Raw genomic sequence first — 12,768 nt, 5'->3', positions numbered from 1 at the left:
AGGTTCAGGCAAACTCTGGCCTAGAATTACATAATAACCCTTCAAAAAAAAATCTGCATAACATAGGACTGAGATTCTCGGTTATCACCAGCTACGTATAAAAAAAGGGAATACAGCAGAGTAATCGGCTGCGAGAGGAATACAACAGAGCACTATAACTATTCATGCTCAATAACATCAAGAGGGGAAAACGATGGAAACAGTCAGAACAAGTATAGTCTTAAAGAAAAAGCACACTACATATGAACCAGCTACTACTGCAGGGGCAGCTTCTATCAACCGCAATGAAAAGAATGACGTGTAATCCTCGTTAGGCACTACCTCATCATCGTGGCATAACGATGTTCCAGTCGTACACCTTCACATCGAAGGTGCTGGACTCATCAAGTGCCTGCCTAAGTTCTTTAGCACAGCTAGGGTTCTTGGCAAGCAGCAGGGCGAAGCCACCACCACCGGCTCCGACCAGCTTGTAGCCGCTGCAGTAAGGATCGGCGAAAGCAAATAGCTCATCCACAAATTTGTTGCTGCAGAAAGGGTCTAGCTCTTGATGCAGCCTCCAGGCCTCCAGCATTATGCTGCCGAGCTCGTCTATATCACCATTCATCAGGGCTTCCCTCCCAATTTTGGCCAACTCGGCAAGCCTCTTGATGCTGGATATCAAGATGTTATCGCGGCGGAGGTACCGAGTTACAACTTTCTGCAGGACTTGGTGGGCAAGCCTTACCTGTACAGTAGTTAGATTCATTTAGGGGGAACATTAATGTGGAAAATTTTGAAAAGATGACACATGAATAGCAGGGTCATCGTATCTGAATTGTGATAACTGGACCAAGATGTTGTTTGCACTTTCAACATTTCGGCAATCAACATCACATGATTTTATTATATGACCAAGTGTAGTTCTTGGCTTATAGCTATAATGTGTGCAAGGTCACAAGGAATGGACTCGAAAGAATTTTATGCTTCAAGCAGAAAGGATGAACTTACTTGGCCAGTGAACACAACCAGGAGACGCTGTTCTAATTCCTGAATCAACTGAGGTGAGGCCAACAGTGGAACAACTTGCAACCGCAATGATTGTCCTGGAAAGCTCTGGGTGCACTTGATTCCAGGATATAGGCCACCGATTTGATCTTGCCATCCACCACCGGTGCCCATTATTTGTTCTACCACTAGAACAGCTCTAGCAACATTGTCATCACTTCCATCATCTTCCATAACTTGAAATAGTCCCTTAACTACAGCAGCTGCTAATATGCTAGAAGTTCCCAGTCCACTTCCACGAGGAACATTTGCCCATGTCCTAATGTTCAGGCCTGATTTTGACAACATTTTATGGCCAAGGATACCGGTAACAATAAGAGCAGACTTGACTAAACGAAACGGGTCACTTTCTTCGAATGGAGATGAAATAGATGCCAGATCATCAATATAAACATTCCTGCCAGCATCATCTTCGATTGAAACTCCAAGGTGATCTTCTGCTGTCTCTATCATAGCGCCAACCGGAAGACTTCCTTCCAAGCTTATTGCCATATTCAAAACACAACCTGGACGCTCCAAGCTCCATGGAGGTGTATCACTCCAACCCCCAACAAAGTCCACACGGACTGGTAATTCTACAAAGGCCTTCCTAGGATGCAAGTTTCCATGGGTTGAATACATGGAACCGCTTGATGGCTCTATAAAAGAATGAAATGTGTTAACGATATAGAAGTATTATCAATAGTGCAAATGGTAACATCAGGCACAGTTAGCTCATTGCATATCAAGATATCATGGAATTTTGAGAAACGCTAATATATGCACAACAGTTAGTTTGGGAAATACAGGATCTTTTAGTTATCGTAAATGTTTTGTAGCAGCTAGTAAGCACCTTTTGATCCATATTTTATCGCTGCTGCAGTTTCACTCGCTATGGAAGCCCATACTTTCTCTTCAACGATACATGCAGTGGAAAGATCTCCAGAAGCTCTAAGCAGATCCATCTTGACCTGATATTCTCTGCTCTGAGGAAGAACCCCAAAATACTGATCCCCATGACTAGGAAAAATTGAAAGCAATTCTTCACAGAGTGTTAAACATGTATCTTTTTGTAACACTTCCTCGCAAAGTTGAAACAGGTTACGTCCAAGTAAGCCATAGTTCATACAAGACTTGGCTATGTCAGCTGCAAGATCTGACTGATGCTTGCTTGCATCCGTGCAAAGCTGATTGTAGTCGATAGCACGATGCAGCTCTTCCAAGCTGACCCTCTGTGATTTTCTCCACAAGGTAGCTATTTTTCCATCTGGGTCGCATGCTGTCCCCATAAGCCACATGCCTACATTCAGCATTTCAGGGAGAGAGATGACAGGAAAAAGTCTTGCAGTCCATAAGCACTTGTCCTGGCTGGTTGAGTTCCAAAGATCGATATCCTGGATTCTAAGATCTTCCAAAACATTTATCCATGGCTTGCCACAGAATGTACCATCCCTCTTAACAGAAACTTTTGGATTATCATGAAGACCACAGTAAACCAAAACTCTTCCTGCAGAGTTTACCAAAGGTACTTCCCAGAGGCAATGGCGATCAGGTAATGTGAAACAAGTTCTACTATTGATTATCTGAGGACTGTACCCATGAAACTCACTTATATTCACCCCAATAACAATGGATTGCGAACCAATCCGTATTCTACCACAAAGTACTGAATCATAAACCAATGAATCCTCTCCTACTGAGACCCCAGAAGAAATCTTGGTAGACAAAATAATAGCTGTCGCTGCAATATCACAAGCAGTGGTCTCTGGTAGTGAGCACATATGCCTTCGACCTACAAGTCCTGAATAGGAACCTGCCAAGTGATCAAGAACCTCCGCAGATGTACCAAAATGTAAAAATGAAAAGTCATCTGAAAAGGGAAACCATCACAACTTAGCATTTCAATTGCACAACTGAAAGGAATGATGATAGGATAGAATCTGTTACACCAGATGAAAGTTTAGTAATTACTCCCTCCAGTTTTTAGTACATACCTTTTAAAAAATGGAGGGAGTTCATGAAAACAGAAAACTTGAAGGCATAACCCTAGACCAAAACCAAGATGATGCACTAGCTTGAAGGAATGATAGCTGCATAATAAGTAGAAACATACATGAACAGAAGCTGAAAATCCTTTGTTTTCCTAAAGCAGCAATCAGTTCCTTGCCCAATGGACGGTTTCTCAACCACTCATGCTTGGATGGTACCCATGCAGCAACAAGATCTTCATATAAGCTCAACTGCAGAAATTGGCAAGCATGATCATACAAATCAAAAGCTCAAGGTACATATGCAATCAGAGAAATGTGCCTAATAAGAAGTAACAAAGCGTTAGGAGTAGGAAAATACTTTGATATTTCAGGTCTAAGTTAAATAGATATACTACTAAAGATTAATTGAGTTCTGAAAATCCACTTTCAGCATGGGATGGCAAGTGGACTAACATATAATTATATTAGCATCTCTTAAGGAGAGAGAAGCCATTGCTTCTGATCAAGAATACATATTCAGTTTCTACCACACTACACGTTTGGGTGCTAGCATATCAAAGTACAAAATGAAAAAACAGATTGACGGTGCCTTAAAATAATTATCTTAAGGGTTAGAAGGCTATTCAGAATGTACAATAAGGAACATCCTGCACTGCAATTCAGTATTCACAGTAATCACGACTTCAAAAAGATGTTGAAGATCACAGGACCAGCATTTCTAACTGGTAAACATACGGAAAATATTTTGCCAGAATAATCGTATTTTCTTAATTTAATGAGCATAATTCAACAGATATGAATTAACCAGATGTACAACATCCAAAAGTGTCTTAGGAAACCATAAGAAAGGAAGGTCCTGCTTGATAAGTGTTATAGCTCACAATGCTGAAAATGGTAGCTTGCCTCTTTCTTACTAGTCATGAGCTCCTTAATCATGGTATGGCTAGATGAGTGTGCAAGCGTGACAAGGTCCTGCCATGCTTTACCCCTTGCTGCTATTATTCCCGTGTCAAGTAATGCTCTCCCATCATCTAGGATGGCATGGCCCTCTACAAGCTCGCTCACTGTTGGCTTCTGCAGGAGATTATCAACCAGACATAGAGAATAGTTCTCCTGATCGATCCCGCCATCCTTTGACGCTACAACCACTCCATGATTAGCGGCAACATCCAGAGTAGTGGGCACCGTCACAATGCTAGCAGCATCTTCAGGAAGAACTAGGTTTGAGGCATCAAAGCAGGGGAGAACATCCCCTGTCATTATGAAGATCCCACCTGGTCACCTATTGGAAATTAGAAACGGCACAAAAGTAGCAGTCCCTTTCTGTGGACATATGTGCTAGTCATTTTTCTCTAAGCTACAACCTTGATTGTTGAACGCTTGCCTTGCGCTATATGAAATCGCGAGAATGTGATCGAAGAGAAGTGGAACGGGTCCATCAGGATTGTCACCGGCCAAGTAAGGCAGGGGCAGGAAAGCCTTCCCCATGGGGTTCGCCCATGGAACCCTCTTGCTGTCACCCCCGGCGTGAAGTAAGAGCACGTGCTTCTTCGCCATGAAGCTTGCCGCGGCAAGAGCGGACTCATCCACAGAACAGCCATTTGCTTCGGGAAGGAATTCAGCTATATCTTCCTTGGAAGCCTGCAAAAAATTTCAGATATCGCGATTGATCAAGCAAGTAGAAGGTGGCTAGTAGCTGCACAATGAAGTTAGCGCTAGGCGGAGGTAGTAGGACCAGGGCGGCGAGGTGGCGAACGAGGGAGGCGACAGCGTGGAGCGTGGCAGCGCCGGAGCCGATTCGGGCGCCGTCTGGGTCCGGGACGGCGATGGCCGTGGTGGAGGCGGGGAAGCGGCCGAGGCTCCGGCCGCGCTCGAGCTGGCGGTTGTAGAGTGCGGCCTGCTCGGGGCTGGCGGCCGTAAGCACGACGGCGTCCCAGGGCGGCACGCGCGCTGGGTCCCGCGCCGAGAGGCGCAGCCGGCACCACGCCTTCCGCAGAGTCGCGGCCGCCTCCTCAGCCGTGTGCGCCCTCCGACGGCGCCGGCGCCGCTGCCCCGACGACGACGACGACAAGTCCATGGCCTCCCGCCGCGTCGCCCCTCGGATCGGACGGGGGCGTTGGTTGGTTAGTCTAGTCCACTCCGCTGAGATGCGACTGTTTGGCCCCAAGATTGCCGTGGCGCGTGCTGCACGCTGCTGCCTGCCAGTGCTGATCCTTTCAAGTCTGGACTGGACGGAACGCTGCCAACAGATGACGCTTCCTGGTTGGCTCTGTGGATTACTGGTCTGTTCAGTGATGTGCATTCATCAGAGCGCTTGGGCATTGGGCTTTGCCTATTTACATTGCAAGGGAGGGGTAAAAACCAAATCTGAATACATAACTGATCAAGAAACTAGACAGAATGCATCCATTTACAGTCTCAAAGCACGCTAGATTGCACGAATATTACATCTAGCGGGGTTTTACCGGTTCGTCAGCACCAAAATGTTCAGTAACGAAGGACACCAGTGGTTGCTCCAAACTGAGATCCTTGACGTACTGACGATGGTCAACCCCGCAAACGAAGGGATAGCTAGCTAATTGGTCCTTACACTTCGACCAAGTCTGCAGCGCAACTCATGTGACATGTGCGCGGCTCCCCCCACGACTTATTCATGAGCTGTCACTGTCATCCATGGTGTTTACCCATCTCAGGATCCCGGCCTCCCTCAGTCCTACTTGGAAGCTGTTACAACTGTACAATACAGCAATATGTCGAGAAGGATCAGGCCACCAGCACGATGGCAGATCCTGAAATCTGCTTGTATGAGCACGGCCATCATATTCGAGTACTGAATGTGAGCCCCAAATAGATGGATTATCTGCCTGAGGAACTAGTTGTCTGACCAGGATATAGAAAGAGTTCTGCATTTTCTGGCTTCCTTGCCGTCTGCATCCAATTGGCAGCACCCCTTTTGGTCAGACCCTGTTATGGATTTCAAGCTATATTCTCAAAAGCACCTCTTGCATAGAATCATGTTTATTTAAACTTTGATTATCACTAACCCACAAAGGAAGAATTGTAGGCATTATTTGCCATCAACCTCAGAAACCGGTCCCTGATCCAAGAACAAGTAAACACTGATATCAGTGAACTAACATGGGATAATCAATATGAGCCCGTTAAAAAAGTGAAAGATACTTACCAGCAACTTTTTATCAAATCTTTCAGCCTCCATCTCTAACAACCTAGCAGCTTCATCCATCCCATGTGCATTGTATGCCTGAATCATGGTGGCATAAGTTACATTGTCAGGCTTACATTTCTTGTCCTTCATAAGCTGTATCATTTCTTCCATTATTTTGATATCTCCAGATTTTGCATATGCGCTTATCACACAGTTGAAGAATGGAGTATCCAAGACAACATCAGTGTTCTCAGTCTGCCGAATAATTCCCGGAACCTTGTCAAGAAGTCCAGCTTTGCTGTACCCATTAACTAGCGAACAGTAAGTGATGGGGCTGGGTTTCACACCCTGAATTTTCATAAGCCGGAAGTAGTACTCCATCTTTTTAATGTTGCCAGCACGCCCAAAACATTCTATTACTATGTTGAAGGTAACCGCAGTTGGAGAGAAGAACCGTTTCTTCATATATTTGAATGTCGACATCATCTTGTCATACATGCCAGCCTTACCATAGGACTTGATCATGATGTTAAATGTCTTGGTATCTGGCTCAACACCCATCAACTCAAACTCGTTGTACCCCTTCTCCATTTCATCTGTCCTTCCATAGTGCCCATAAGCCCAGATGATAGAGTTCATTGTGTAAATGTCCGGCACATTGTTCCCACCCTCAAGCATCTTGGAAAGTGCACTCTCCATCTCCTCGAGCAAGCCAGCTTTACCATACCCATTAATTATCGCATTGTGAATAACAGAATTGCATTCAAGCCCCAGGTATGACATCTCATCAAGAACAGCAGGAATCAGATCAAAGCGACGCGACTTAGCGCAGCAATCGATGAGGACAGAGAACGTGTACCCATCCGGCTTGCAATCAGCAGCACCTTTCATCTGGTCGACGGTGGCCAGCGCCTCCTCCAGCAGGCCGCTGTAGCCGTACGCGCCGACGAGCGCCGTGTACACGTCCACCGTCGGCCGGAGCCGCTCCGAGAGCATCGCCTTGAAGAGGGCGGTGGCTGGGCCGGGCTGCCGGCACTTGCCGAGCATCATCAGCAGCCGCGCGTAGGTCTGCGACCTCGGCTCGTACCAGTGCTGCTTCCGCAGCAGCTCGAAGATCTAGCGCAAGCAGGAGAGCCGTAAGCATCGTTGGGAGAGAAGGTACCACCATACCAGCCCTGGGGAAGAGGGGCAAAGCTAACGGAAACGGGAGGGAACCTCGAGGGCGGACTCCCAGCGGCAGGCGGCGACGGCGGAGTCGAGGGCCTCGAGGACGGCGCGGGGCCAGAGGCGGGTGGACTGCTGCCGCGCGGCCGCGGCCTTTCGGGAGACGCCCGAGACGGCGGCCTCGGTGCGGAGGATGCGGGCGAGGGCGTCCGGCTGCTCAGCATCGGGAACGGACGGGGAGGAAGGCGGCTTCGGCCGCTGGCGGCGGCGGCGGGCAGCCGGAACGGCAGGCGCCCGGCTGGGGCAAGGAGCCCGGGACGGAGTGTTGGTGGGCGGGAGCGGCGCCGGCGAGTGCATGGCGCTAGGGGGCGTCGAAGGAGCGAGGGCGAGACGGCGATAAGGTCCCCCGGAGCGGCAGCGGCCAGCGGGAAGAGAAGCGATGTGACAAATTCAGCAGGGCCGTCGATTCGTTGGATAGCCACCAGCACCGTCAGATCGCAAAATTGACAACAAAAAAACAACCCAGTTATCTGATCACGAGTCTGCACCTGACACATTTTTCACGACCAAGCAAAGGAAAACATACATCACGAACATACAGTCTCAATGATTTTTTGAGCATCAATATCGCATTGGGAGATGCTCATACAGCAGTTCTCAGTTCACCCACCTCACGGCCTCAGAAGTGAAGTGAGAAATGTGAATGCATAGATTCAGTGTAAAAGCTGGTCAGGTTTCCAATATCAGCGCCAAAAATTATACTTGAAATAGGCAAGGTGGCAACGGCAAGCAATCCATGTAGCATACGATACTTGTTCCTATCAACAACAGAAACTACAGAATCACGTTACACTGTTGCGCTATTTTGGGACACCAAGGCAGCTCCAAGTATACTTGGCACAGGAAAATCATGTCGCCTGCCACTTCCTTACTGGATTCTTCAGGATCAACCAACTACAAAAGATGTTGAGCAAGGGTTAAAAGCAAAACCAAAGATGATAAAAGAATTAGACATAGCTGAGATGATAAGAAATAAGCACTTCAAAGTTATACCAGTTGGGTGGGGGTGGGGGGACCTCAGCGATTCAGCGTATTAGCTGTTCAGCTGAAATATAGAACTTGACAGAATTCTTCTTACCTAGTATTGATCATAACCAGGACTTCTCCTCCTATCATAGCGATCATAAGCAGGGCTTCTGCCCCTGTCGTAACGATCATATACTGGGCTTCTCCTATCATACATTGCTCCATCACGTCGATCATACCCAGGATAACGCCCGCGCCGATCGTAACTTGGACTGTAGTCCCTTCGGTACCTTGGGCTAGGTGAGCGCATGTAGGGGCTACCGCGACGCCTGTCATGACCACCTCGCTTGGGGCTGCCGTATCTGTCATCTCTTTCATTGTCATCATCCCGGAAGGCGTATTCAACTGTCACCACCCTGTCCAATATTGTGCTGCACGGCAAACAAAGGAATACACCCAATCAGGGGAAATTTGATGTGAAAAAGTTTAAGAAAACAAAGAGCATAACGTTCCATAAGAGAACCACTATGCCTACTATTGCTGCAATGCAAGAAAAGGAAAAACAGGATTCTGGCAAACTTCTAGAAATTTAAGATCCAAAAATTCTGACTTTCATTTGAAGGAAACAATGTATGTGCAAATGCATCAAATGGCTATCAGAACAGAATGAAACGATGCAAAAGAAGAACAAGTATCACTTCAAGGAAAAATTGCCGTATCCATTTGTCAAATAAATTTGTAAAGCATGCATAGTAATGCTCAAGGAAACAGAGCATTCTGGAGGGCGTAAGCAGATGCAGTGTATTTATTATTTCCATGTTGACTCTAATCTAGTTTATTAAAGGAATAATGTATGTTAAGCAACTACACTAGGGAGGAGGCCATTTGGATAAATCAACATAATGTGTGACATTTATTCATAAACAATCATCAGAATAAGTAAAAATATCCAGGAACAAGGGATAATATCTAGTTCATTAAAAAAAGATTCTGCTGGTTATAATGTAGAAGCAGCTTATGATTCAGGCGAAAATGAAGGCTGTGGGGGAAAACATTGAGCATGGAACTGGGAGTAATAGCAATCGAAAAACACACTAATGATTGGAAAATGGGCGAATGGCTAGGGGCAACATATGGAAGCGTACCTCTTATCAGTGTTCTTGACAGCAGCACTAGCTTCCTCTTGTGTCTCATACTGTACAAACGCAAAGTTCCTTCTAACACGAATGTTTGTAATCTTGCCATATGGTTCAAAATGCCTCTCAATGTCTCGAATTTTAGTGCGTATGGGGTCAAAATTGATAACAAAGAGAGTTCTAGTTGGCTTTACATCCCCAGCAGGCCTATCACGGCTCCTTGACACTGGTTCAACTTGCTGGAATTAAAACATATGAACGATGGTGATTGGCAAATTCATTGATGTTGGTCATAAAGAAATGAAAATGCGAAAATATGACAGTTGGGTAGAGACAAGAAATCACCCTCGACCATTCTACAGAGAGCCTGCGCCTGTTATAGCCAAAAGACACATTGTCGAGGCGCCTTATAGCATCCTCTGCATCATGCTCATCTTCAAAGTAAATGAAAGCATAACCTACAACAGATACATATACATTGATGAAGAAATTGAGCAAGTACTTTCAGGATTTCCCTTCCCCACACCAGAGCTAGTCGTAAATACACATCAAGGACGAATACGAAGTTGCAAACATGCAAATGCCCAGTGGCAACGTATGCACTGGATGATTAGGCATCGTGGCATAGCAGGGAGATAATTGCACCATACGTATATGCTGTAAATAGGTCTAGAGCAAGACTGGTTTCGGAATTCTAGGATACAGATATTCATTTCATAACGCGACTCCAGACACTGCATTTTAGGATTAGAGTCAGGACGCACAGATTTAGTACTGTTAATTAGGCACTTGTGTAGGTGGCGAGACAAGCAGCATTTTCCCCACCTCTATTAAATTTGAGCAGCGGAGAATTAAGGAGGAGAGGCAGGGGAGGGATGGGATCGGATACCTGACTTCATGTCGATGCGGCGGATGGGGCCGTACTTGGAGAAGAGACCCTCCAGGTCGTACTGTCGCGTGTCGTAGTCGAAGTTGCCGCAGAAGACCGGCCTCATGGTCTCCCCTCCTTCTCTCTCAACCGCACCTGACACTCCTGCCGTCCGCCCCAAAACCCCTCTTGTCCCCTTTGGGCGCGGCGACCTACACAAAAATAAAATTAAGATTACCAGCGAATCGAGCAACGGAACTCCATGGGAGAGGATTTGAGGGCGGCGATAACATTTAGCTCGATAGATTGGCAGGCACCAACCTGCGGAGACGCCGGCGATTCGGAAGGCGGGGGGGCGAGAGGCGAATGGTATAAACCCTAGACCGGAATGGAAGGCAGCGAGGGGGAGACCGGGAGAGAGAGCGGTCGCAAAGCCTGAGGAAGAAGCGGGTGAAGAAACTGGCAGCGATGTGAGAGCCAGCGATACGGCGATGTGATGCGAGAGGAAGGTGGAAAAGGGCCATTTGTTCGTGGGCCGCGGCCCTGTAGCTTTAACGTCCCGGAAGCTCTGGGCCTTACAGCCCATTAGGATCTGGGCCAAATTCAAAAGCTTTTATAATCTCCAACAATATAGGCTCTAGACATTTTCTCTTTCGGTTTCGTCTTCCTGATAAATCCTTCACAGCACTCGCTGGCAGCAGGGAAATCACCTCTCCAGCCACGACATAAAAGTATACGTGTGCTGATTTTATGGTCTAGGTGTGTTGACTGGTGAGACTTGAGAGGTGATCTGATTCCCCAGCGACCAAAGTTTGGAAGATCGAGCCCCCGGCCTGCTACCAAGCAAGCTACTACTAGCTCAAGTGATCGACCACTTGTCTCTCCGGCCGATAATTAACTAGACTCCAAACTAAACCAAGCGGCCAAGCCACAGCCCCCAGAGAATCATTTCACTGTACACCGTCGTACTGGATTGCAAGGCACGCATGGCGGCAACCACCTCGCGCTCATCCAAGGGCTCACCTTGCAGGCTGCAGCAGGTTCGGTAGCTGGCCTGGCTATCTGCCCAAAACGATGATAGGACGTAGTGGTGGTTGAGTGTAAAGGGTTCGGAAGAGCATTAAATGATAGATTTAGGTCCTGATGGTGGTCTAAGCGCGATCACGTACACCTCGTGCGTACCTTTCGTTGGATCAGATATACCCTATCTTATAACATACATATATTATTATATTATTGTAGTAGTAGCTACAATGAATTTTTTTTTATATATATGTGTTTATATCATAACAAATAAATAGATTATGTACCTCTACAGGCTGGGGGAAGGGAAACTTTAACCCGGCCCGGGAGTTCCCAAACACGCAGCTGATCGATAATAATGCTGATGGCGTGCAGTGCAGCTGAATTAGGATTAGGCCGGAGGCGCGCGCCTGCTCTAATCTGCCGTCGTCTAGCTACACTGCCATGCGTGGGCCGAAGATCGAGCAGAGCTTGATGAGAAGCACATGCGATGCGAGCAGCGAACAGTCGCAAGCAACAGTGCTGCAACTACTACTACTACTACCAGCTGGGGGGCCAACAAGTGATCCAAGCCACCACTACAGGCTATATCTATCTGCTAGCTTTGGACCGATCGATCATATATATGATACACAGGCACGCAGCGGCTCAATAATTTGTGAAGCTGCTAGCCCCCAACCAGGCTTCGTAAAAAAAAAATAAAAGGTGAACCCGCCAGGAGATGACACGTCGGCAGATTAATCAAGTTGCAGTAATTAGCTAGCTAGCCTGCAACACCTCACATGCATGGATGCAGGAGAGCCGTACTAGGCGGCGATACCATACCACCATGACAGATGCCAACACAGCTTAATTATACTAGCTCTCTTCCGCTTATGCAAGCTCGGCGAGAGGTGAGCGATTCTCCAAGTAAGTAGTAATAAACAAGAGGGGGGCGAAGGCAGGAAAACCTTAATACACGTGCTTAGCAGCGCTGGGAGCCAAATCTGGTGACAATGCTGTACTTGCATTGCGTGTTCAATTCCAACCAAGCAGCTTTCCTACTAATTTCTGTTGTTGTTTTTTTCCTCCTCAGCTTAGTCGTTTCAAAAAAAAAAAATCGAGCTATTAGTTTCACTGATCGAGGAAGGTACGTACCATGTTACGTCGCACTTGGTTTCTTGCTTATTTATTATTTAATCATCTCACTCCTGTGTTAGCGCACTACTACTACATACACTGCATCTTGATTAGAGCGCAAGACACTAGCCAGTGAATAACTTAAGAAAACTATCTAGGTGATGTAGCATCATATGATTGCTCCGTGGGCTAGCTAGGGAATAATTTTGTGGACAAACAGTACCAAAGACCCACCTCATTAGAAACGTGGTT

General features: G+C 46.8%; 3 protein-coding genes across 8 annotated transcripts; all 3 read right to left on the bottom strand.

Moving 5' to 3' along the window:
- Window positions 1-26: 26 nt before the first annotated feature.
- Window positions 27-5,231, bottom strand: LOC112878344 (bifunctional fucokinase/fucose pyrophosphorylase). Of its 4 annotated transcripts, XM_025942799.1 has the most exons (7): window positions 4,750-5,231; window positions 4,379-4,655; window positions 3,918-4,288; window positions 3,137-3,263; window positions 1,877-2,893; window positions 988-1,682; window positions 35-724 (listed from the first exon to the last, which is right to left on the bottom strand). In XM_025942799.1, exons 1-7 carry the CDS (start codon window positions 5,089-5,091, stop codon window positions 326-328), a joined length of 3,228 nt encoding a protein of 1,075 aa, XP_025798584.1. In that variant the 5' UTR covers window positions 5,092-5,231; the 3' UTR covers window positions 35-325. The 4 variants fall into 4 exon arrangements, with proteins under 4 accessions (XP_025798585.1, XP_025798586.1, XP_025798587.1 ...); XM_025942800.1 differs by lacking the exon at window positions 4,750-5,231 and having other exon boundaries at window positions 27-724; window positions 4,399-4,526; XM_025942801.1 differs by lacking the exon at window positions 4,750-5,231 and having other exon boundaries at window positions 27-724; window positions 3,918-4,296; window positions 4,379-4,520.
- A 136-nt stretch (window positions 5,232-5,367) lies between these two features.
- On the bottom strand, window positions 5,368-7,888 carry LOC112878345 (pentatricopeptide repeat-containing protein At3g53170). 2 transcript variants are annotated; one of them, XM_025942805.1, is made up of 4 exons: window positions 7,396-7,888; window positions 6,199-7,296; window positions 6,059-6,111; window positions 5,368-5,978 (listed from the first exon to the last, which is right to left on the bottom strand). In XM_025942805.1, the coding sequence occupies exons 1-3, from the start codon at window positions 7,699-7,701 to the stop codon at window positions 6,082-6,084; spliced, it is 1,434 nt and encodes a 477-aa protein (XP_025798590.1). In that variant the 5' UTR covers window positions 7,702-7,888; the 3' UTR covers window positions 5,368-5,978; window positions 6,059-6,081. The 2 variants fall into 2 exon arrangements, with proteins under 2 accessions (XP_025798590.1, XP_025798589.1); XM_025942804.1 differs by having other exon boundaries at window positions 5,368-6,111.
- A 145-nt stretch (window positions 7,889-8,033) lies between these two features.
- Window positions 8,034-10,849, bottom strand: LOC112878346 (serine/arginine-rich splicing factor RS31-like). Of its 2 annotated transcripts, none has more exons than XM_025942806.1 (6): window positions 10,666-10,849; window positions 10,396-10,586; window positions 9,852-9,964; window positions 9,516-9,745; window positions 8,483-8,801; window positions 8,034-8,298 (listed from the first exon to the last, which is right to left on the bottom strand). In XM_025942806.1, coding segments are annotated over exons 1-5 (855 nt in total). In that variant the 5' UTR covers window positions 10,668-10,849; the 3' UTR covers window positions 8,034-8,298. The 2 variants fall into 2 exon arrangements, with proteins under 2 accessions (XP_025798591.1, XP_025798592.1); XM_025942807.1 differs by having other exon boundaries at window positions 10,696-10,849.
- Window positions 10,850-12,768: the final 1,919 nt, after the last annotated feature.

The sequence above is a fragment of the Panicum hallii genome, chromosome 9, assembly GCF_002211085.1.
Source record: "Panicum hallii strain FIL2 chromosome 9, PHallii_v3.1, whole genome shotgun sequence".
Taxonomy (NCBI): domain Eukaryota; kingdom Viridiplantae; phylum Streptophyta; class Magnoliopsida; order Poales; family Poaceae; genus Panicum; species Panicum hallii.
Note: the sequence above shows the minus strand (reverse complement) of the source record. Positions and strands in the feature narration are given on the sequence as shown.

What these genes read in the sequence shown, in the direction of transcription:
- LOC112878344 (XM_025942799.1), bottom strand. Translation starts at nt 5,091, where the DNA reads ATGGACTTGTCGTCGTCGTCGTCGGGGCAGCGGCGCCGGCGCCGTCGG. An exon ending in GCAAGCGTTCAACAATCAAG is followed by an intron (nt 4,289 to 4,378) that starts GTTGTAGCTTAG and finishes ATAGGTGACCAG; the next exon opens with GTGGGATCTTCATAATGACA. An exon ending in GATTTTCAGCTTCTGTTCAT is followed by an intron (nt 2,894 to 3,136) that starts GTATGTTTCTAC and finishes TTCCCTTTTCAG; the next exon opens with ATGACTTTTCATTTTTACAT.
- LOC112878345 (XM_025942804.1), bottom strand. Translation starts at nt 7,701, where the DNA reads ATGCACTCGCCGGCGCCGCTCCCGCCCACCAACACTCCGTCCCGGGCT. An exon ending in GCTGGGAGTCCGCCCTCGAG is followed by an intron (nt 7,297 to 7,395) that starts GTTCCCTCCCGT and finishes TGCTTGCGCTAG; the next exon opens with ATCTTCGAGCTGCTGCGGAA. An exon ending in GATTTGATAAAAAGTTGCTG is followed by an intron (nt 6,112 to 6,198) that starts GTAAGTATCTTT and finishes TTCTTGGATCAG; the next exon opens with GGACCGGTTTCTGAGGTTGA.
- LOC112878346 (XM_025942806.1), bottom strand. An exon ending in CCGCATCGACATGAAGTCAG is followed by an intron (nt 9,965 to 10,395) that starts GTATCCGATCCC and finishes TATCTGTTGTAG; the next exon opens with GTTATGCTTTCATTTACTTT. An exon ending in GTCAAGAACACTGATAAGAG is followed by an intron (nt 8,802 to 9,515) that starts GTACGCTTCCAT and finishes TTTGCCGTGCAG; the next exon opens with CACAATATTGGACAGGGTGG.